General features: G+C 39.9%; 1 protein-coding gene across 3 annotated transcripts; it reads right to left on the bottom strand.

Annotated features, from left to right (window-relative positions):
* Positions 1-17,283: 17,283 nt before the first annotated feature.
* LOC145556015 (style cell-cycle inhibitor 1-like) lies at positions 17,284-21,220 on the bottom strand. Of its 3 annotated transcripts, none has more exons than XM_081617706.1 (5): positions 21,134-21,220; positions 20,924-21,041; positions 20,700-20,816; positions 17,807-17,862; positions 17,284-17,677 (listed from the first exon to the last, which is right to left on the bottom strand). In XM_081617706.1, the coding sequence occupies exons 2-5, from the start codon at positions 20,976-20,978 to the stop codon at positions 17,447-17,449; spliced, it is 459 nt and encodes a 152-aa protein (XP_081473832.1). In that variant the 5' UTR covers positions 20,979-21,041; positions 21,134-21,220; the 3' UTR covers positions 17,284-17,446. The 3 variants fall into 3 exon arrangements, with proteins under 3 accessions (XP_081473832.1, XP_081473830.1, XP_081473831.1); XM_081617704.1 differs by having other exon boundaries at positions 20,924-20,987; positions 21,134-21,209; XM_081617705.1 differs by having other exon boundaries at positions 20,924-21,046; positions 21,134-21,194.
* Positions 21,221-21,495: the final 275 nt, after the last annotated feature.

Raw genomic sequence — 21,495 nt, 5'->3', positions numbered from 1 at the left:
AAAAGTTTATGAGAGAATTTAAGGATGTTTTTGCATTTGAAGTACATGAGATGCGTGCATAAATCTAAGTCTTGTCGTCCACAAGTTGGCGTTAAATCCATTACTAAAGCTTGTCCGATAAAAAAAGAGAAATCATAAAGAAGAGAGGAATCTGGCGACCACAACAGAAGTGAAGAAGCTGTTGGACGCCGGTTTCATTCGGCAATGTTACTACCCTAATTGGGTAGCAAATGTAGTTTTGGTGAAGAAACTGAATGGGACATGGACAATATGCGTAAACTACACTGACCTCAACAAGGCATGTCCTAAGTATTGTTTTCCCTTGCCTAAAATTGACCGGCTGGTCAATTCAATGGCCGAACATGTACTAATGAGCTTTATGGATGCATACTTCGGATTCCACCAGATCCCCCTATGGGAAGAAAACCACATTTGTGACCGAGCAGGGCCTATACTGCTACAAGTTATGCCATTCGACCTTAGGAATGCCCTAACTACATTTCAAAGACTTGTCAACACTGTCTTTAGATATCAGATCCGCCGGAACATGGAAGCCTACGTTGATGACATGATCGTCAAATGAAAGCAACCGGTCGATCATCTGAATGATCTTCGAATAACCTTTATTGAACTTAGGCGGCACATGATGATGTTAAATCCAAAAAAGTGTGTTTTTGGTGTTGAGTCCGGCAAATTTCTCAGATTTTTGATTGATTAACGTGAGATTAAGGACTACCTTGAGAAGATTCATGCTGTTTTAGATATGAAGTCGTTGAGAACAATTCAAGAAGTGCAAAGACTGACTGGTTGTTAAGTCGCACTCGATCGAAATCTGTCTAGGTTAGGGGATAAGTGTTGATACTTCTTTCATAAAATCAAGAAAAAATCCATGTTCAAGTGGACGGAAGAGGCCGAGGAAGCCTTTGTACAACTAAAAAACCATGTGCATACGCTCCTTTGGCTCGTTAGCCCACTTAAGGATGAAAAGCTATATATGTATATTGTCATCTAGGAGCATTTCTTAAGTGTCGTCCTGCTTGTTGTAAGGGAAGGACTCAAGATTCCTATTTATTTCATTAGTCATGTACTGCATAACGCCGAGCTTAGGTACCCCCCCCCCCCCATTGAAAATTTCGGCTTAGCATTGTTCATGGCATCAAAGAAGCTACGGCCATATTTTCTAGCCCATTCAATTGTGGTTTACACATACCAGCAACTTAAGAAGCTGTTTGCAACTTTGAAAGCTAGTGGTCGGATGCTTAAGTGGGCTTTGAAGGTGAGAGGCTTAGACCTCACGTTAGATCCCAGGAAAGCAATTAAGGAGCAAGCCTTTGATGATTTTTTTGGTGAAATGACTCGGCCGAATTTGTAGCCGGCAGGAGATCAAATCTAGAAGGTATATGTTGATGGTAGCCCAACAGAAACCAGATGCAGCGCTGGTATCATCTGTTAGTCTCCCAAAGGGGGCAAGTTTGAGTATATAATGAGATTTCAATTTCAAGCCTCCAATAATGAGGTTGAGTACGAAGCTCTGCTGTTTAGCCTTAGAATGTGCAAGGCGGCAGGGAAACAAGAATTGATGCAAGTTCGGATTCCCAACTGATAGTCAGCCAAGTAAATGGCGATTATGGAGCCAGGGAGCCGGCTATGATGAAATACCTGTAGATTATAAAAGATGAGGCCAAGGACCTAGAGCATTTCTCCTTACAGCTAGTTCCCAATTTAGAAAATCATCAAACGGACCGTTCTCAATGTTAGCATCCTTGGCATCATGTGATACTCCCAGGTTAGTTTTTGGGAAGTGAAGGAAAAGAGGAGTATTGATGTTAAGCCAATATAAATTATTGACAGAAGTTCCACTTAGATGGATGGAATCATTTCCTGCATAAGGGAAGGGATACTCCCGGCCGATCCAAAAGAGAGTTGGTTGATGAATAAGAGGGCGATCTGGTTTGAGATGAAGAATGGGGAATTATTCCAAAAAGTTTTTGTGAAACCGTATCTGAAGTGATTACCTCTGAAAGAGGGCATGATGTGCTGGACGGCCTCCATTAAGGGCAATGCGGGTCACACATTGGAGAGCGAGCCTTAGCTGAGAAAGTTACCCATCTAGGGTAGTACTAGCCTAGTATGAATGCAGACGCCATGGTGAAGAAATGCGACAAGTGCCAGAGATTTGAAAATCTAATTCACCGCTCGGCAAATACTCTGTCGGCTATAAGTAGTCCACTCTCATTCGCAAATTGGGGCATGGAAATCTTGGGGCAATATACTCCAACATCGGTCAAAGGCGGTATGTGTTAGTAGTTGTAGACTACTTCACAAAGTCGGTTGAAGCTAAGGCTGTCTGAGGGATCAAGTGGACGGATGTGTCAGCCTTCATCAGGAAAAATATCATTACTCGTTTTGGGGTACCACAATCTATGGTATTCGACAATGGACCATAATTTGAAATGCGTCAACTCAAGGACAGGCTGAGTGACCAGGGAATCACTCATTATTTTATCTCGGTCGGCTGCCCCTAAGCCAATGGCCAGGTTAAGGCCTATAACAAGCTAATTTCATATGACATCAAGCGTAAGCTTGAGAAGGTAGACAGCTTGTGGGTAGACGAGTTGGTTAATATCCTATGGTCCATCCGTACCACAGCAAAAAGCTCCACAGGAGAAACCCCCTTATTTTTAGTATATGGTGCCGAAGTAGAGCTCTCAATTGAAATGTACGAGCCCACCCTACGAGTAATGTTATATGACGAGTCGGCTAATTGGGAGGCCATGAAGACTGCCTTGCAATTTCCTCTTGAAGCCAAGGGCAATGCGGCGCTTAGACATGAAATCTATCGTCTAAGTATGACAAGGGTATATAATCGCCGAATGTCTGAGCGGCCGCTCAAGTTAGAGGATCTAGTCTTAAGAAATATGGAAGCGGTGGGCCGAGCTATTGAAGATGGAAATTTAACCCCTATAGGTGTCGTTTGAAGTGCGCCTACGTTAAGCATGTGTGAATATGCTTGCCACTCATAGGAAGTGGGAATTAACAAACGATTAGGGACAAGGAAAGTAGGGAACCACTAACAAGTTTTTAAGAAACTTGTAAACCATTCACGGATCATTTAAGGAAACCACAAATAAGGGACAACGATAGACAACAACGATTAACCCGTGAAGGTTACACTCCATTCATAATCCGTGATATTACTAACTCCATATGGTTCGGAATCACAAAAGGAGGATCGGGGATGATGGTACGAAGTGAGTCATGGAGTCACATTCGCCTATATTGGCCTCTACTCGATTCTTATAGTGAAATGTATTCCTTGCGATCTCAAAGGCATGCAAACAAAGATTCAATTTGCTCCAAACTACAATTATGCTAAATTGGTTGAATATAAATACAAAATATAATTCTAAAATATAGTGATCACTTGATGAAATAACAAGATTAAAAAGGAACCTATACCGGTCGTCCAAATTATCTTATTAAGCGTGAATTTCAATTACATATTCCCTTTAAACATGCAATATAGTGATCATAATAACAATGGAATCAACATTAATATTGGAAGCAGTTTAACAATAATCCAACAATTAGTATATGACAAACATAATAAAAATCGTTAGAAAAATAATAGAAATAAAAGGAACATGATTCCTTACTTTGATTTTGTTTGCTTGCAACTATAAAATAATAGACGCATTAGTAACTTCAAGGAAATGAATAAAACAATAATTAAAATTAAATTAAATAGAGTTGATTTAGGGCCAAACCCTCAAATAGTTCTACCTTTCACACCTTAGTTTAAGGATGGAACCTCGGGTAAAGTGCGGACTCTTTGGAAGGCTAGTGTTTATGCTAGAGCATAAAAGAGAGAATAGAGAATTATTGATGCCCTAAATTGCTGATATAAGGGTCGTATTGAGTAGAGGGAACACACGGAACCCTAAAAGATAAAACCCTAATTTTGGGGCACCATGACACGACAATGGTTGCCGCGACATGGCAATAAGTGCTGTGACATGGTACAGATTACCGCGTTGCGATGCAATATTTTCCCTAAAATGATTACGCGCGTGCAGGTACGAACGCGTTGAAAACACGAGAAAATCCCATGTCGCGGAATGTGTAACGTGACACGGTAACACATGCTGTGACAAGACAATGACCACCGTGGCGCGACACGTGGCGTCGTGTCACGGTGTACAGTTTTTCCTATTTTGCGTCCAAATTCACTTTTAACCTAATTACGTTCAGCATTTTTAAGTGTTGTTTCATAATTTTGGGTTGTTTAGGTTTATTATTCATTAATTGGGCTAAATTAATAAATAATACAAAAAGAATTAAAAAGGTTTAGGGCAAAATACAAATTAGGCTATGCTTTGACTAAATATTAGGACTAACCCGTTGATTATTTTGTCAACTATGTTTGATTGAACATGGACTTTAAGCACTCCCGGGATTAAATACTTAACCCGACTAATAATTGTGGTGAAAGGTTGTTCATCATCGGGTTTGGTTTCGGGGAGACATTTTTAGGTTTCTACAACTCCGAACTGGGAAGGGCTCTACCGAGTCAAAGAAGAAGTACGAGACAGAACTTACCGACTCAAAGCCTTAGATGGTCGTCCTATTCCTCGTACATGGAATACGGAAAACTTGAGACAAATTTCATGTTTAAAGCTTATCAGCCAATTGTTGCATCTAAGTTTGAATGACCAAGTAGTGTAATTATGCCTTAATGGCCGAGTAATATAATTAAGTCGAACGGCCAGCAACAATGTCAAAATTTGACAAAAATCAATGAAAAGTCAAGAACTGATGTTAAGTTCTTTGTTTCTTTTACTGTTTTGAATGTTTATATTGTTAAGCTAAATGCCGAATGAATGTAACAACAAGGTGGCTCATAGCAATGCTGGTCAGCCACCAAAAAATAGACACAACAGCCACCTAAAAAGATATACCAGCGTTGCTTCAACATAGAAGCTCGGTCATCTCAAAATAGGGCATAGAGTGGAGGTCAAGTAGAAATTCACTGTGAACATGTCAAAACAAACTGGCTCGGCCACCCCTAATCGAACAATGATGCGCCCAAAAAAGGGGGCAATACATCTTGGCCGAGTAAAATGCTAGGCAAGGGCTTCCCTAACAAAGCTACTTGGCCATCAGCCTTATGTTGGCCGAGTAGAACGTTAAGTAAGGGAAAATTTTGTTTATCCACTTGGCCAAATAGCCTAAAAGGCTAATCTTATCATTCAGCCCCACCAAGCCGAACGGAAAGACAAACGGGAAGTTCTAAATCTTCCTAAGGTATTTTACCCATTTAGGTTGAAGGCTTCCCTAGGAGAATGAGTACAGTAAAAAGAAATTTACAAGTTGAGATAATACTTGAAATTTCTTAGGAGCGTCCGAGCGATAGCTTCAACGGACGACTCAAACAAAGCCAATAAAAAGGTTGTATACTTAGTCATTAATTCAAAGTTCACCTAGTCCAAGGGCAATCATTATATATGATTTGATTAACTTATTAGTAGTCATACCCTTCAAGGTATGAAGTCTACTAAGTTAATCAAACCACTTGGAATATGGATTAGGAAAACGCCAAATAAAAGGGCATGCCCCCAGTGCTCGTACAAGAAGCAATAAAAAGCATAAATAAATTGTGCTAAATTGCTAAAATGCTTAAAAACCGCTCAGAAGGTGACAAAATATCTTTACAAAGCTGTTCAAAATAGGCGACAATAAAAATTAAAATTAGAAACAGAATAAGAAAATACATAATCTTAAAGTTGCTGAAGAAGAGGGCTTCTAACTAGGCTGCTTCCTTGGCACCATTATCAGCACCGGCCGCATCATCAGCATTGACCGCATTGTCAGCCTGAGGTGGCCCCCCATCCTCGGTCGCATCCTCTTCCTTGTCCTCTCTATCTTCAGCCTCATTGGGAGGGGCGAAGGAGTCTCGACGAAAGGAGAGACAGGTAGCCCAACAGCTTCGTACTCGTCCCTCATGGTGAGGAACTCCAGCCTTCTGGTAAAGTTCTTTAAATAGTAGCCGAGCTCGTCCTTTTCTACCATCATAGAAAAAACATCCTCAAACCGATTCTTGAGACAAGTAAGGGACGACTACTTAATCCGGACGACGTTTACTGGAGGGATTAGCCTTGGAGCATTGAGCTGTTGCTTAAGCTCCTCCACTACCTTCTTGAGACGCTCAGCCTCCTAGTTTCGCTTGTCCGTAGCCTTTATCGTCGTTTCTAAGGCCTCCCTGTAGGACTCTAGCTCGACTTTAAGCTTGTCCGAGGACTCGGCCGCCTCCTTCTAACTGGCCGCCTGAGTGAGCGCCTCATCTCTCTCCTTGGTGAGAGCTTCGTTGTCCAGCCAATCTTGCTTAAGAGCATTATAAATTTTGACGATGTCGTCAGCTTGTCTGGTCGTCTTCTTAGTTAGGGCATTCATGGCGGTTTGGTAGCAGTTCGACAGCCAGTAGAACAGTGTTCTCGTCTTAGAGGCGCTAGATGTTTTCCCATTTTGACTTGATCTCGCGTCTCTGTTGCGGACGGCCGTCCTAGAAGGTGAAGAGCCTAAAAAGAAGTTGCGGACGAATGAAAAAAGATAAGTAAGCAAGAAAAGGAAGGAAATTGGCTAAGTGCTAAAGGGAAAGATGAGTTCAGATACCTTAACACGGTTGTTGATCATTTGTCCAAGGTGCCCATCATTGATCCCCCGGTACTTGTTCTAAGTCTCAGCCGGGACAGCCAACTAAATAGCGTCCCTGACGGCCTTACGCTCGGCCCCGGTCATAGAAGACCTAGGGAGCCAAGCATCCATCTCTTCAAAAATGTCTATAAAGTAAAAACACAAGTTAGTAAAGATTTGATAAAAGAAAACTCACAAGGAAGAAGCTGAATGCGTACAAGTACCTTCTGAGAGATTAGGACGCCTCTTAGGAGTGGACGTCGACACCTGAACATGATGAGTGTCATTTATGGAACTCATATGGTAGCATTTTAGGATGTTTTCATTCTATCTTATAGGTTTTCTCTTTAAATAATGATTTAGTTACGTTCATTTATGCTTTAGTTTCTTCATTTCTCTTATTTTATGCTTTCTTGTGAAATAAGGGTATTTTCGTCTTTTCTACTTTACTCTCTTTACTTTCTTTTATTGTCATCTTTGTTTGGGTCTTGGGATCTACTTTGGAAGGTTCTCCAAGTCTTTTGGATGCTCCGGACAAGACCTCTTATCATTCGATTGGCTAGAGTTCAAGATAAGAAGCAAGCTCCTATTCTTGGCATTAGCGCTCTCGTGCATCCCCATCATCGCATGTCTTGATCATGAACACGAAAAAATGAAGATTTGAAGGCTTCCCCCTTCGTGAGCATCATACGAGAGCATCGATGAGGAGCATGCTTGTGAGCGCTAGAACTAAAGCAAGAGGCCGAGTGCACGACCATCACTATGGTGCGTGAGCGCAGCAGGGGCATGAGTGGCACACCATGTGGTGCACACGTGCAAACCCTCCTATGCACGCACACCACAGGTAAGTGCACGCGTGCACACCCTCCTATGCGCGCACACCACAGGTTAGTGCGCGTGCGCACATCCTCCTGCGCGTGCCCACCATAGCTCTCCATCCCTTTTTGTTTTTCTTTTCTATATATACTTGAGGCCTTCTGTTTTTGAACACTTATAAAAACTAGCTTGGAATTTCTATCTCATAATTTAGCTTAGGTTGAGAGCTTCTCTCTCGAGATCTAGGGTTAGTTTTAGGATTAGATTTAGAGATAAAGAGTGAGGAATTTCAATGGTTATTTGAGAGTTTAAAGATTCAAGATGACAATTGTATTGAAGATCTCCATTATCAGTCAATGAAGATTTCTCACTCTCTCTCCTCTTTATTGCTTTTTTTAATTTCATGTTTGTTTGGTTTGATTTTTTATTCTTGATTAGTGTAATTGTTCTTAATATTTTGTTGATTCTTGATTTCTTTAGTTGTTTGTTGATATATGACGATTCTTGAGTAGTTATTTTGCTAGGAATTGGGTGAAACTTGTATAATTGATTGGTTGTGATTAATTTGGGAACTGTGTTGATTGATTGTTGAGATTAAAGTGATTAATGAAGGTTTGCATGTATGTAATTAAATTAGGCCTTGAGAATTATGCTAGATTGCATTGTAATTGCTAATGAAACAACCAATTGATTTAGGAATTGCAATTATCGATTGTTTGGATTGTGATTCTCTTTGTTTGTTATTCATAGGGAATCCAAATTTAACGATTAAGAGATAGCTCTTTGATTCCAATTTATAGATCTTATCATTAGTCTTCACAACCTTTGATTGGCATGATCTTTCCAAGTTGTTGCAATTGTAAATGATTACTTGTTGATCCCCCTTCCTAGTGTTTTATTTGTTTAGTTGTTTGTTTGTTAGTTGTTAGTTTTCCTTCTTCACCTTCGACTTTGACTTCGACCTAGCTCAGGCACATAATTGAGAGTGCTTGAACATTACCGCTCCTTTGGGTTCGACCCTTGAGTTACCTCTATACTCGTATTTAGGTTTGTTAAGTAATTATAAATTTGTTTGGCTCTAGGGAAGATTAGATAACGACCTACATTTTCCCTACGTCAAGACATCTGCCCTTCTTTAGTCTAAGAACCCGTCGGCCGAGTTCCAAGATACTCAACATGCGGAGTTGAGTCACGACCGGCCATTTGGTGTAGGGACGACTTTCCCTCTTCATCCTTTCGGACGGATGTGTCTCGGGCCACCTTGGACGGTAGTAGTCCCGAGGGCTTGGAGTCCCCACTAGGTGTCAGCTGGGGTTGTTCTCCTTTAGGTTTCTCTGACACAACCCACAACCTTGCCTTGGCCGCCTACACCCCTCGTCCTTTGAAGCAAGCACCAATCGCTTCCTCGCTGGCCTAAGGGTAGCTGTCTGAAAAAACACCAAACTTTGAGGTTATACTACTCTGGCCGAGCAAAAGTAGAAGAAACAACCTCCAAGGTGTTGTCACTCGGCATAGCCTTTCCCTGTCTGAGCAGAAGTAAAGGGAAAGATCCCCCTAATGAAATCAGCTTGGCCAGGTGGGAAAGTGTTTGATCATCTAAAATAGAAAAAAAGAATCATTGATCCAATATGGAAGATCAGATGCAAAAAATTAAAAAATTAAAAAAAATAAAAAAAAAAAAAAAAGGTAAGAGAAGAAGAATAATATATTTAATTAAATAATTCAAGGCAAAAGGATGAAGAATGTGTTCGCAACCCCTTTGCTGCCTCGTACTTCTGCCTTAGGAGCTGATAACGCTCCATATTGAACTCGTTCATGTCAACCTCCCCCTTTTGTACTGGGTCAAGCTGAGACATGGATCGTTTTGTAAAAAAAAAACGAGTTGGGAGTTAGAAAATTCTCAAGTGTAAATATGGTCAAGTGTGCGTATCACGAAGGTCCACCTAGAGTGTAGTTTCGGAGCAAGCCGAACTAGGACATAAACATGGGATCCCTCAGCCAATCCACTAAAGGAGTCCATCTAGCGATGATGGCCACTCGGCGACCCCCCCCCCTCCCCCGAAACTCCCTCTTGGCCTAGATGTAGTCAAGCTGATGGGCATGGTCCGAATGAATAGGAGGATGGGTCAGACGATGATTCCCTCGTCCGAGTTGAACAGGAGAAGAGTAAAAGTTGTTCATATTCCTGTTAAATGCTCGATCCCTGGCCCGAATGAGGTAGAATCTCTGCTTCCAATCACGCCATTTAGACGGCTTGCGCAAGACCACCATGTACTCTGGATGGGTGTTCAACATGAACCACCCGTCTGCATCGGCCTTCAGCTTCACCATGATGTGCATGGCATAGAAGACTGGAAAGTTAGAGGTGAAGCCCATCGTAAGGCAAGTCACCAAGTACCCTAAAATATTTGTCCAGCTATTCAGTGCTAGCTGGACTAAGGCAATATTATATTCGTCCAGTGGCTCCTGGGCGAAAGGATGAAGTAGAAAGCGGAGGCCAACCTCCAATGCGGCCGGGGTTCGTCTAGATGTAGAAGCGCCTTGTTGATTTTGGCGCTCCTCAAAAGAAGTGGTCACTGAAGGAATTATGTCTTCGTCATGTGGAATTACTAGATATATAAATGGATCAAATTATGGAGATAATTAAGTTCATACATTTGGGTGGTCGTTAGATCATAGCTAGAGGTACTAATGATCTTTGGGCTAGTAAAATAGGCCAAAGCCCACTTGGACGGATCCTATAAGGTCACACAAAGGGCCTAGATCGAGCACGAGAGGACAAGGATCATGATGGGCCTCAACCCCAAGTATGGCTAGCCATATAGAGAAGGTTGGAGGGTTTTGGGCTTCCTAACCTAGTCTAATTATAATATGATTATAAGTAGACTAGTTGCCTAGGTTTTTTCATAGCAATTCAATTGATCAGTAAGATCAAAAACCTTAGTTAGCAAACACGAGACTAAGCCCCTTAAATCTCTCTCTCTCTCTCTCTCTCTCTCTCTCTCTCTCTCTCTCTCTCTCACGGCACTCTCCTCCTCCCTAGGCGTTGGTTTTGGTGGTTCATGGTGGTCGGTTACTCCATTTAAGGTGGTGATCGCGTTTTTCCCTTTCACTCGACCAATCTTAATATTGATGAACTAAGTAGAGGAGCAACGCTTGGGGCTCTATTCTCTCCATGATTTTCCTGTCAAATAACTTCGTGGAATTCACGCTTCAAAGGTATTATTATATGTCTTGTGTGTTATGCATGTGATCTTGGGATTAGGTGCTTTATGAATATGATTCATGATTTTCCGCTTTATAGTACCTGTAAACTCCTACAATCACCTCAATCACCGAGCATGCACTACAACCAACAGTGGTGGAGGTGTTGGTATTTGTGTCTGTATTGGTGGTCTCCACATCCCTTATTCGGATCATAGGAGGCCAAGGGTTGGACTATGCTGCCGTCCGGATTTCTCACAACATGAAGGTCGTGCGTCTGCCTCGTACGCACCATGTTCGGCTGTAGGGACATAGAAGAATTGGTGGGGGTGAGTTTGTACGCACTAGAAATGGACCTACTCCATAAAGACGATGACTCCTCCCCGTCTACTCTAGATTCCTCAATCCCAGGCGAACAGACGGCCTCATGAGCAGAAACGGACGAGGCCAAGGTTAAGCCAGTGTATTTGGAGAAAAAACAAGTCTAAAAAGAAAAAGGGAAAAATAAAGGAAAAGTATTCCGTTACCTCTGTCCAAGTAGAAAGCTTGAAGACTTTGAATATCTTGTTGAAGATTGGTCGGAGAACTCAACACTTTGACCGAAAAACTCCAAAATGCACGGCAAAGACTTTGAAGATTCAAAGGAAACTCAACTTTCTCTCTCTAGAAGCTCTGACTTCTCTCTAGAAACTTAAAAATGCAAAGTAATAAACTAAGGTCAAAGCTCCGCTATTTATAGGCAAAAATTTACAAGGGCAGGATGATAAAATCATCTTTCCCACCCAAAAGAAGTTCAGCAGTTAAGCTCTTGGAAAGTTTAACCTAAAAGTCAAACGGTTAAAAACCATTATGTCATTTAGGACATAATTAGAACGGGTATCACGTCATTTAAGACGGAATTCGAACGGACGTCATAATTGTCTGTCAAATTCAGCACCTGCCTCGGAAGTTGAACCATTTTTCAAAATAATGGAGAACAGCTGGTTGCTTGTCAAAAGGTCATTCGGTCCACCCCGTTTGCCTGACAATCAAACAAAGTCCCTTGAAGATGTCAGACGAATCGAGCTAGGCATCCAACCCAATCAGATGGACGGACGGCTCTATCCAACCTCTGCAAACATCCTTAAACGCCTAAGTACTCGGGCGAGTGAGATCAGAGGAGGCGGCTCGTAAAGAACGAGGCACCCCCTCTGAGGGGCAAATGTCTAGGGTAAAAATACCCCAATTACGTGGTCCAATCTCATAACGACACATAGCCCAATAAAGAGGTAACACGTGAACCTATAGGAAGATGACACGTGTCAAATATAAGAGCACCTGAAAAAGAAAGTAAAGGCCTCCTGACATCCAGAGGCCCAAAATCCTTAAATGCCGCAAAAACGACGCCTCAGATGGACACGTGTCCTTCACCGATTGCACAGCCAATTGGAGCACAATTTCCTAAGTTATTAACCCTAAAGGGGCAGAAATTCCCACCCCTACAAATACCCCAATCATTTATGATGGGATGGGGGATTTAAGACATATATAACATTAGATAGAGCATAAAATCATCTCAAACTTCTCTCTACTTTCTCTCTCTAGCCTTTCGAACTCCGATTACTAACTCAATCTTTGTGTTTTGTAGGTGTCCGAACCATCATGTCTGAGGAAAGCGACCGATATCCCAAAGGATTCTAAATAAACCCCGAAACAACACGTGTCCTTCAGGAATATTTTTGGTGATTACTTTAGTATATAGTATTCATTAATAAATATTTGTGAGAATATTAATATTTATAGATTTAAGCACAATTAACATTAGATTGAAAATTTATTATGAGCATAATTAAGTAATGTTTTTTCACATTTTAAAATATTTCGAGTATTGTATTTTGTAAATATTGTGACATTTAATTGTAGAAAAAGTGAGTACAAAAAAAAAATATTAAGTTACACACCAAAAACATTCAAGAAGTGTTAGAAATTCTCCTTGTATTTCTTAGTCTCAAGTGCGTTGGAAGCTAGTCTTTTTTTCCACTTTGTCAAAATAAAATAATACGCAAAAAACTATTAGAAATATCAACTTTTTTTTTGGCTCGCATTGAATATTTATGGATATAATTTTGGTAACTACCTGAGAGTTTCCAGTTCCATGATCAGAGGCTTAGAGCTACAAATAACTTTACAACACCCACAAGCAAAACCCACAACCTGATGCAATAGGGCAGCTCATCCAACAAACCACAAGGATCCATTTTTCGAGGGGTAATCTTTTTTTTTTTTTTTTTTTGACAAAGGGAACTAAAAAACTTAAACAAAACTAAAAAACATAAAAAAAATAAAAAATAAAAAAAAAGTAACTCCCTACGCCTAACAGCAACGACCGGATAGTGAGCCTTCATTACCAAGGATCGCGAGACCTTTTGAATAAGACAAGTATCAAAGAAGGATAAAAGGCTCCGAAGATCCTGTAAAACCCAAGTCACCGAGATATCTGCAAATCCCGACGCCGATAATAACTGAAGAATCCTAGTACAATATGTGTGCAAGCGAATCCGAGTAAAACCCTGTTGCCTAGCATGCTGGAGACAAAATAAACTAGCTAGCAGTTCAGAATGAAGAGTAGAGAAGGCCATACAAGCCCGGGCACCACCTCCCAAAACCTGGTAAGACGAAATCTCCATAAAACACCAACATGTACAAGCATTAGAGCTTCCCTGCTCCCAAGCACCATAAAAAACCAACAAGATATCGTAACTTGTGCGAGGATCACCCCGAAGAACAAGGCTTGTAGGACAAGAAGAAAACCCAGGAGGAATACAAGCCTGCGAAACACTAAACTCCCGAGCCTTTTTACTCCTATCACACCAGTCAAAAGCTAAATCAAGAATAGATTGCGGCAAACAAACTGCCGATCGAAACCGAGCATTGTTTCAAGTAAACCAAATGGCCCAACAAAACCCAAGAGCCGATCAAGGGCACCACAATTCTTGGAAGTAGCATAGTGTGAAATAACCTCGGAAAATCAGGCATGGAAAAAAATAGGATCATCCGGCTTAGGACCGACATCCAAGGGGAAATCAACCCAAATATGCCAAGCCAAGGAGCAATCTCAGAATAAATGATCCACTGATTCCACACAATCACGACAGAAAATGCAAGTCAAGTTAATTGGAAGACCCCTATTGACAAGCAACTCTGCCGTAGGAAGCGAATTATGTAAAACCTTCCAAGCAAAGAGTTTCTATTTCGGAAGAATAGGTAAACCCCAGAAACGCATCCACCAAGGAGGCGGAGGCAGACTAGGAGAGAGATGCAAATTTTGAGAAAGTAAATAAGTGTATGCCGATTTTGTAGAAAAAGACCCATCCCGAGTGAATTTCCAGTAAACAAAATCATCAATCACCTTTAAAGGACGATCCAAACCAAGGATTGCCGAGGAAACAGAGGTAGGAAAAAGATGACAGATCAAAGAAACATTCCAAGCAGTCGAATCAGGAAGCAGCAACTCAGACACCACAAAAGGTCGATCCAAATTTGGAATCGAGTCTTTAAAGACAATTGTGACATTGGGCACCCAATAATCATTAAGAATACTAACCTTGTCCCCGGAACCAATCTTCCAAGCAATGCCCTTAGATAAAACCCCACCTCCTTCTGCCAAGCCACGACTAACCCAAGAAGGCCTAGTAGCAATGATAGAAGGCTTAAAAGATAAAAGCAAGGGATACTTAGCTTTGAGGACACGAGAAGCGAAAAGCTGTGGGTTGTGATGAAATCTCCAAGCTTGTTTGGCCAGCAAGGCTAGATTAAAGGAACGGAGGTGGCGGATACCCAATCCCCCTAAAACTTTAGGAAGATGCAAAACCGTAGAAGAAGCTAAGGCCATACCCCTGGAATCTTTTTCATAACTCCACCAAAACCGAGAAAGCAGCGAAACTATCCGGTCACAAACAGAAGGGACCTTGAAGACTGACAGAATATGGTTGAAGGTAGCAACCATAATGGAATTGATGATAACAAGCTTCGCAGCTGGAGACAGATGAAGCGAAGCAAACAAGGAAAAGAGCTTAACCACTTTGTCAATCATAAACTGAAACTCCTTGCACTTTCCTCGACCTAAGTCAACCGGGAGACCCAGGTATTTCCCAGTGGAAGGAAAAATTTCATATTGAGACTGGAAGACAAATAATCTCTATAGTTATTAGGAGTATTAGAGCTAAACATGACAAATGAATTCTGTAAATTAACCATCTGACTCGAGACCGAGCAAAATTCATTTGTAACTGAAAGCACCTGATCACAAGCTAACGGAGAGACTCGAACAATAAAGCATCATCCGCAAATAACAGATAGGAAACCGAAGGAGCCCGTCAAGAAACACGCAGGAAAAGACCTCTCTTCTCATCACTGCGTAACATAAGAGAAAAAACTTCCATGCAGAGAACAAAAAGATAAAGGGATAAAGGGTCCCCCTGTCGTAAACCACATTTAGGAACAAAAGGCTGGGACGGCGGACCATTCACCAGGATTTGATACGAAACTGTGGAGACACATTGTTGCAAAATGTGAACCCAATACGAGGGAAACCCAAAGTGCCAAAGAGCATCCCAAAGAAAATCCCAGGTCACTCGATCATAAGCCTTGTTCATGTCAAGTTTTAGAGCCGCCAAACACAACCTAGTCTGAGAAGAGGAGCAATCTCATGAGCCAGAAGACCATTATCTGCCATAATCCGACCCGGGACAAAGGCATTTAGGGAATCAGAAATCAAGGACGGTAAGACCCAACGAAGACGATTAGTGAGGCATTTAGCTATACACTTATAGAGAACATTACATAAACCAATAGGACGGAACTGAGAAGGAGTTTCAGGATGATCCACCTTAGGCAGTAAAACCAAAAATGTACGATTCCATTCCTTCAACAGGTAACCGTGAGCAAAGAAATACTGGATGGCCTCAATAATCTGGGAACCAACTACCGCCCAATGGGATTTGAAAAAGCCAGCCGTAAAACCATCAGGTCCTGGAGAATTATCAGAACCAATGTTAAACATCGCATCCTTAATTTCCAAGGGAGAAAAAGGGCGTAAAAGAAATTGACAATCCTCAAAAGAAAGACGAGGCATCTCCAAATCTTCCCATTGACAAGGCGCAGGAGGAGGAGAAGTCCCATATCAATTATATAAGCCAGAAAAACGACTCTGCAGGAGCTCACAAATCTGAGTAAACTCCGAAACCCAATTGTTATTGTCATCCCGCAGACTCATAATTTTATTTCGACGACGACGCGCCTGCACTGAGCGAAATAGAAGACTGGAATGAGATTCACCCAGAGCATCCCATCGAACCTTACAGCGTTGTTTCCAGAATAAGAACGCAGCCTGGGCATGAGACAATTTATCTTTGCGAAGCAACAAAAGGTCACCTTTGTCTTGCTCTGACTGAAGATTAGAAGCACCATAAGTCAAAGAACTTTGTAAGTCTTGCTAATCAATACCCCAACTTCGCTTATTTGAAACACACCAAGAAAGTAAGCTTTTCTTGACAATATCCAATTTTCGAGACACCGAGAACATAAAATATCCAGGGTGAAAAGTCTGCCACTCAGAACTAATCAACTAAGAAATATCCTTCAGACCCAAACACCAATTTTCAATCTTATAAGGACGCTTCCTAATGTTGGAAAAACCTTCTTCACGTAATACAATAGCAGCATGGTCCGAGAATAAGATAGGTTGATGGGAAATAGAAGCTTCCGGATATAAATCCAACCAAGAAGAGGTAGCATAAACTATGACGACCGTGTATAATATAATCGATTATAAGTATGTTTTCTTATTGGAATAATAATTACTACCCCCGTTACATGTTATGTGCGACGATTTAACATAAATCATAGAGGGAAAATGTCTAATCGTTGCATTTGACCTGTAACAGAGGTAGTATTAGTTTGGGAGAATATGAAGGTAAAATTATTGTTAGTTACATCACTTACATTTTTTTTAGGACTACTAGGTTATTGAGCCCCAATTGTCACAAACTTTTACAAAAATCGGATGACACTTGATACCCGGGTGGCAATGTTTGGGGGATAAGGGGAGCGGATATGTTCATTGTGACACTTGATCATCACACCCCGAGGATGCAAATTGACCCTTGGACCACTGCAATAGGTCTTTAAACTCGGATGATATAAGAGCACTCACATCAGTGAGCATTTTTTTGCTCATGAGCAAAAGTGGTGAGCAAATTTGGTAGAAATGGTACTACATCAATGAGGAAAATGAAAAATGTTCATGAGCATTTCACAATTTGCTCATAGGATGAGCAAATTTCATAATGAATAGTAATGTCGTGGGCCCCAACATTCATCCAAAATTGATGAGCAAAAATGATAGAAATGTTACTACATCAATGAGCAAAAGAAAATATGCTCATGAGCAATTCAATTATTTTTTGATCACTAGTGGGATAAAATTTCCTCACCAAAAATGCTCATAAGCAAATTTGGTTGGGAAGAGAGAGAAAGTGGCTAGAGAGAGAATGATCAATTTTTTTTTGCTCACTAATGTGAGTGCTCTAAGAGAATGTAAAATTTATTTTATTTAACTAAGCATTAATTTACATCCAATAACATAGCACATCATCAATTCAGACATCTCCAAAACATATGATACCAAATCCTAGTCTAGGAATGAGCTGAAAACGAACATACAAGAATCTACATGGTGAATAATAGGAACTCTTTACTACTTTATTTTCCAATTGTGTGATGACCGAGGTGCTGTGTTTATGCCGCTGTAGTACTTAGATTCCAGTTGTTTAGAGTTCCAGACCCCCACAAATTCGGAGAACAATTCTCGCGTTACGTCAGAGGAAAGATCTGAAAAGAACTTTCGTTTCTCCTCCTTCAGCCATGTAGCAAATTCGTTGTTCTTGGAGTAGTAGTCATCATTTGTAATTTCTTTGAAATCAGATATCTAAAAGGTAAAAAATGATACGAAGTATTAGTTTTGGCAAACAAGGACATTAAAACTAGTGACTAATACGGAGTAACTTCAAAACTCTGCCTACTACCAAGTGCAACGACACAGAAGATAAATACTCACTGGATGCTGGCTGGATTTAGAACCTTCAGATTTGTGCTTTTTGTCTGACTTCTTTTCTGCAACAGTATCCACAGGTCAGTACAATGATCCAGCATTATTTCATTATTACTCTATTAAACAAGAAATTTTTTCTATAGTTTAGACAGGAATCATTAAAATTGGATGAATGCAAACACAAAAATAATTACAAGAGATGCATTCTAATAAAATTGAGTAACTGTTAAGCTACAGATAACAGCAACCTTTCATAACAATTGTTGCAAAATGTATTGGGCCAAATAGTAAAACTCATGAGGATCTTTACTATTTTGCCCAATTGTAAACAGCAACGTCTCATGACAATTCTTCTGTGACCACATTACAAGCTTTTATTCCTCTTCCCACCTAGTGCACGAATGACATCAATAAAAGTTGCAAAGTACAACTAAAAATACAATCTGTCTGTACATTAAAACACAAATTATGCAGGTGGTGGAGGAAAAAGGCTTCTATTTATTTTCGCTCTCATCTCCTGAGCTTCTCCTCTGCTTGAACAACAATGGAGAATGTTTGTTGTAATTCACAATATCTTGATTTGCTACTTCATTTTCGCTGAGTTTTCAAATTAAATCTTGGTTGGAAGTTTATTTGCATTTTCGAATCAGTTCTGTGCTGCAAACTAGGGTTTCAATTGATTAACAATGTGTTTGGAACTGAAGCATCTGGGGAGAAAAGAAAAGAAAAGGAGGGATTTTCCACTGTTTAGAATTTTGGATAGTTCATTAAGAAGATGAGAGAAAAGGAGGGGAGGAAAGGGGAGGGGAATGGAAAGAATTGTGTCCTTCAATATTTAAGAAACTAGGTTATCCCGTGCATAGAATTAATCTTTCTTGTAATTTATATTCTATTGCATTATATTGTATTTAAAGATTAAAATTAGATAAAGAAATAATTTACAGTTGAGGAAAATTAGAAAATAAATACTGAAACCATGATAAAAAAAAAAAATCAGGAAAGAAAGAAGGATAATCGAAATTCTAAATTGAGAATTGAGTCGAAATGTTAACTCCGACAGAGTTAATGTAACAGGATTGGAAGCTTTGGTATTAGAGTATTTGCTTAGAATACAATAAAATAAAATTCATGTAGTCATTGTGACTTAATAGAGTTAACGTAACAGGCTTGGAGTCTTTGATATTAGAGTATTTGCAGAAACTACAGATTGAGAAGTATCACTGAATAAATTACAGCAAAACTCCAAATTTGGACATGGTTAATAGTTAATACACTGCAATGACTGCATCAGAATATGTGAATTTCTCAACAGCAAATCAAGTAAAGAAAAACCTCTACAAAGCCTGTGCAGAATGCAGATGCACTAATTGCAGCCAAATGCCTTTCACAAGTCACAACCATTCGCAACAGCAGTAAGGAATCATAGGCATGATGATACATCCCAACATCAAAACTACAGTAAAGTGTCAATGGCAACCTGCATCTGTTTTGCTCTCAAGTTTGGTAACTCCTGATTACAGAATAATTAAAGCCAACACAGCAACTAATGTATGTCGATGATTTAATGTAACTAGCATTACAGGGAAGCCGAAAAGAAAAAGGAAGTTCAAAAGTATAACCTTGATCGGTTAGCAGTTTAACTCAAAAACCATGCATCAATCAGATTAGGGATATTCAAGTTAAAGCCTCTGGATGTGTACCTTAAGACTTTCAGAAATTGATAATGGATACATCACACGCTATTTTCCAAAAAAGTGAGAAAGTGCAGCTCGAGAAATGTTCTTTTGCAGAGCACCTTCACATTAATCCTAACGGTGGCGGTCAACTAACAAAAGTAATAACACTGACCAAGAGTGTACAAAGACCAAGAAACAACAAGCCTCCAAACATCCGTGACTGTATGAATATGCAGCTAGAATAAGGTAAAGGACATGCCTTATATTATCAGTAATACTTCAAGCAAAATATCCAAAATCCATATAGAGGTGACAAAACTAAACCAATAGGGTTAGTTTCAACATCCCAGATTTGGAAGCTATGGGTGATCCACTTCATATCCGGATAGGAAAGGTTCATTCAAAGTAAAGTAATGATGCATCGCTACATTAGGAGTAAAAGGAGAGAGTGCAGACTATAGAGATTAATCTCTCCAATATTGGAGAGATTTGGTAAGAAATGGTAACAATTCTCACATAAGTTCTGCCTCTCCTCTTTCACTAGCTTCTACTCTCAACTCCTTTCCCGTGCATCTTTGCCCACTTTCACCCCTTTCTACTTTCTCTCTCCTTTCCCGCTTCATACTTCCATCCACTTCCCTCCTACTCTCCGTAATCCAAACAATGATACTAACATTTTTTTTCATCCTTTCTCTCCCCATTTCTACCTTCCTCTTCACTCCCTTTCATTTCTAATTTTCTGTCCAAAAACACAGTAAGGATCTTTGTTTTTTTTACCCTACTCTACAATCAATTTAGGACGCAAGTCGGGAATACTTTGACTTGTATTACTATTCTAGAGGCTAATACTTCAACATCGTACCCCAATTATCAACTTTCACCTCTCCTTCTGCATCCAAACAAGAGAAGTTGAATTTCTTCCTCCCGCCCCTCACCTTCCCTTCCTTTTCCCTACCATTACTTCAAATAGTCCTATCCAAACATGCTGTCATCATGCTTTGAAGGAACTTTCACAAACATTAAGTTAAAAACTCCCAAATTCCAATTCGATATTACAATCCAATTAAATCCATTTATTCTCGCAAACAACTACGGAGTAATAATCATATTGACCCTTACAAGAAAATTCAGCAATAGCACAATTCATGAAACAAATAATTATGCACAATAACATGGCATAAATTTTACGAGAGAAAAATTAAACAACGCTAGATGGTTCTAACCTTTTCCAGAATGACGTTTAGAATGCCTGTCAGATTTGCTGTGACGGGATTTGTCTCTTTTCTTGTTACCTTTGTCATAATCATCTGATTTTTTGTGCCGTTTGCCATGACCTTCATCTGCAGAATAACAACATCAACAACAACACAAATTACCTTAAAATTGCAAATATCAACAGAAAAGTAATTAATTAACATGGTAAAACAATAATTTAGGAAGAGAAAACCTTGATCTGCACTTCTTTTTCTAGTTTTATCCTTGGATTTTCGATCAATCCCCATTATTGCGGCCTGTCAATTAGTTGGTTCGATTAACGATTTTGGGTACCAATCCGAATTAAATTACTGCACTGACAATTAAATTAAATTATACAGTATCAAAGGTGAACCCTAAATTGTGAAATTTACATATGACTTTAAGAGAAACAACAACTTACCTCAGAAGCTGCTTCAATGGAGGATACAAGTATTCGATGGAGAATGTGAAGTGCGATGAGAGAGAGGGGAGCAGAGTCACTAGCCAGGCAAGGGCGCGAGGTTATATACATCTAAATCTTTTTTTTTTTTCTTTTTTTTTATTTTATTTTTTTATTTTATTTATTTTTTTTTTAAAAAAAAATTCATAAATAAATTCATACGACATCTACAAAGAGATTTAGATCTAATGAATCATATAATCATATCATATAATAACACTAATATATAAAGCTAAACTTTTAGCCAGGTCACGACGTTGCGACACTTGGCGTTCCAACTTTTCGCCAAGTGTAGCGCCACGTTGGAGCGATTTAAATAAACT

The sequence above is a fragment of the Chenopodium album genome, chromosome 8 (assembly GCF_948465745.1).
Source record: "Chenopodium album chromosome 8, dcCheAlbu1.1, whole genome shotgun sequence".
Taxonomy (NCBI): Eukaryota; Viridiplantae; Streptophyta; class Magnoliopsida; order Caryophyllales; family Amaranthaceae; genus Chenopodium; species Chenopodium album.
Note: the sequence above shows the minus strand (reverse complement) of the source record. Positions and strands in the feature narration are given on the sequence as shown.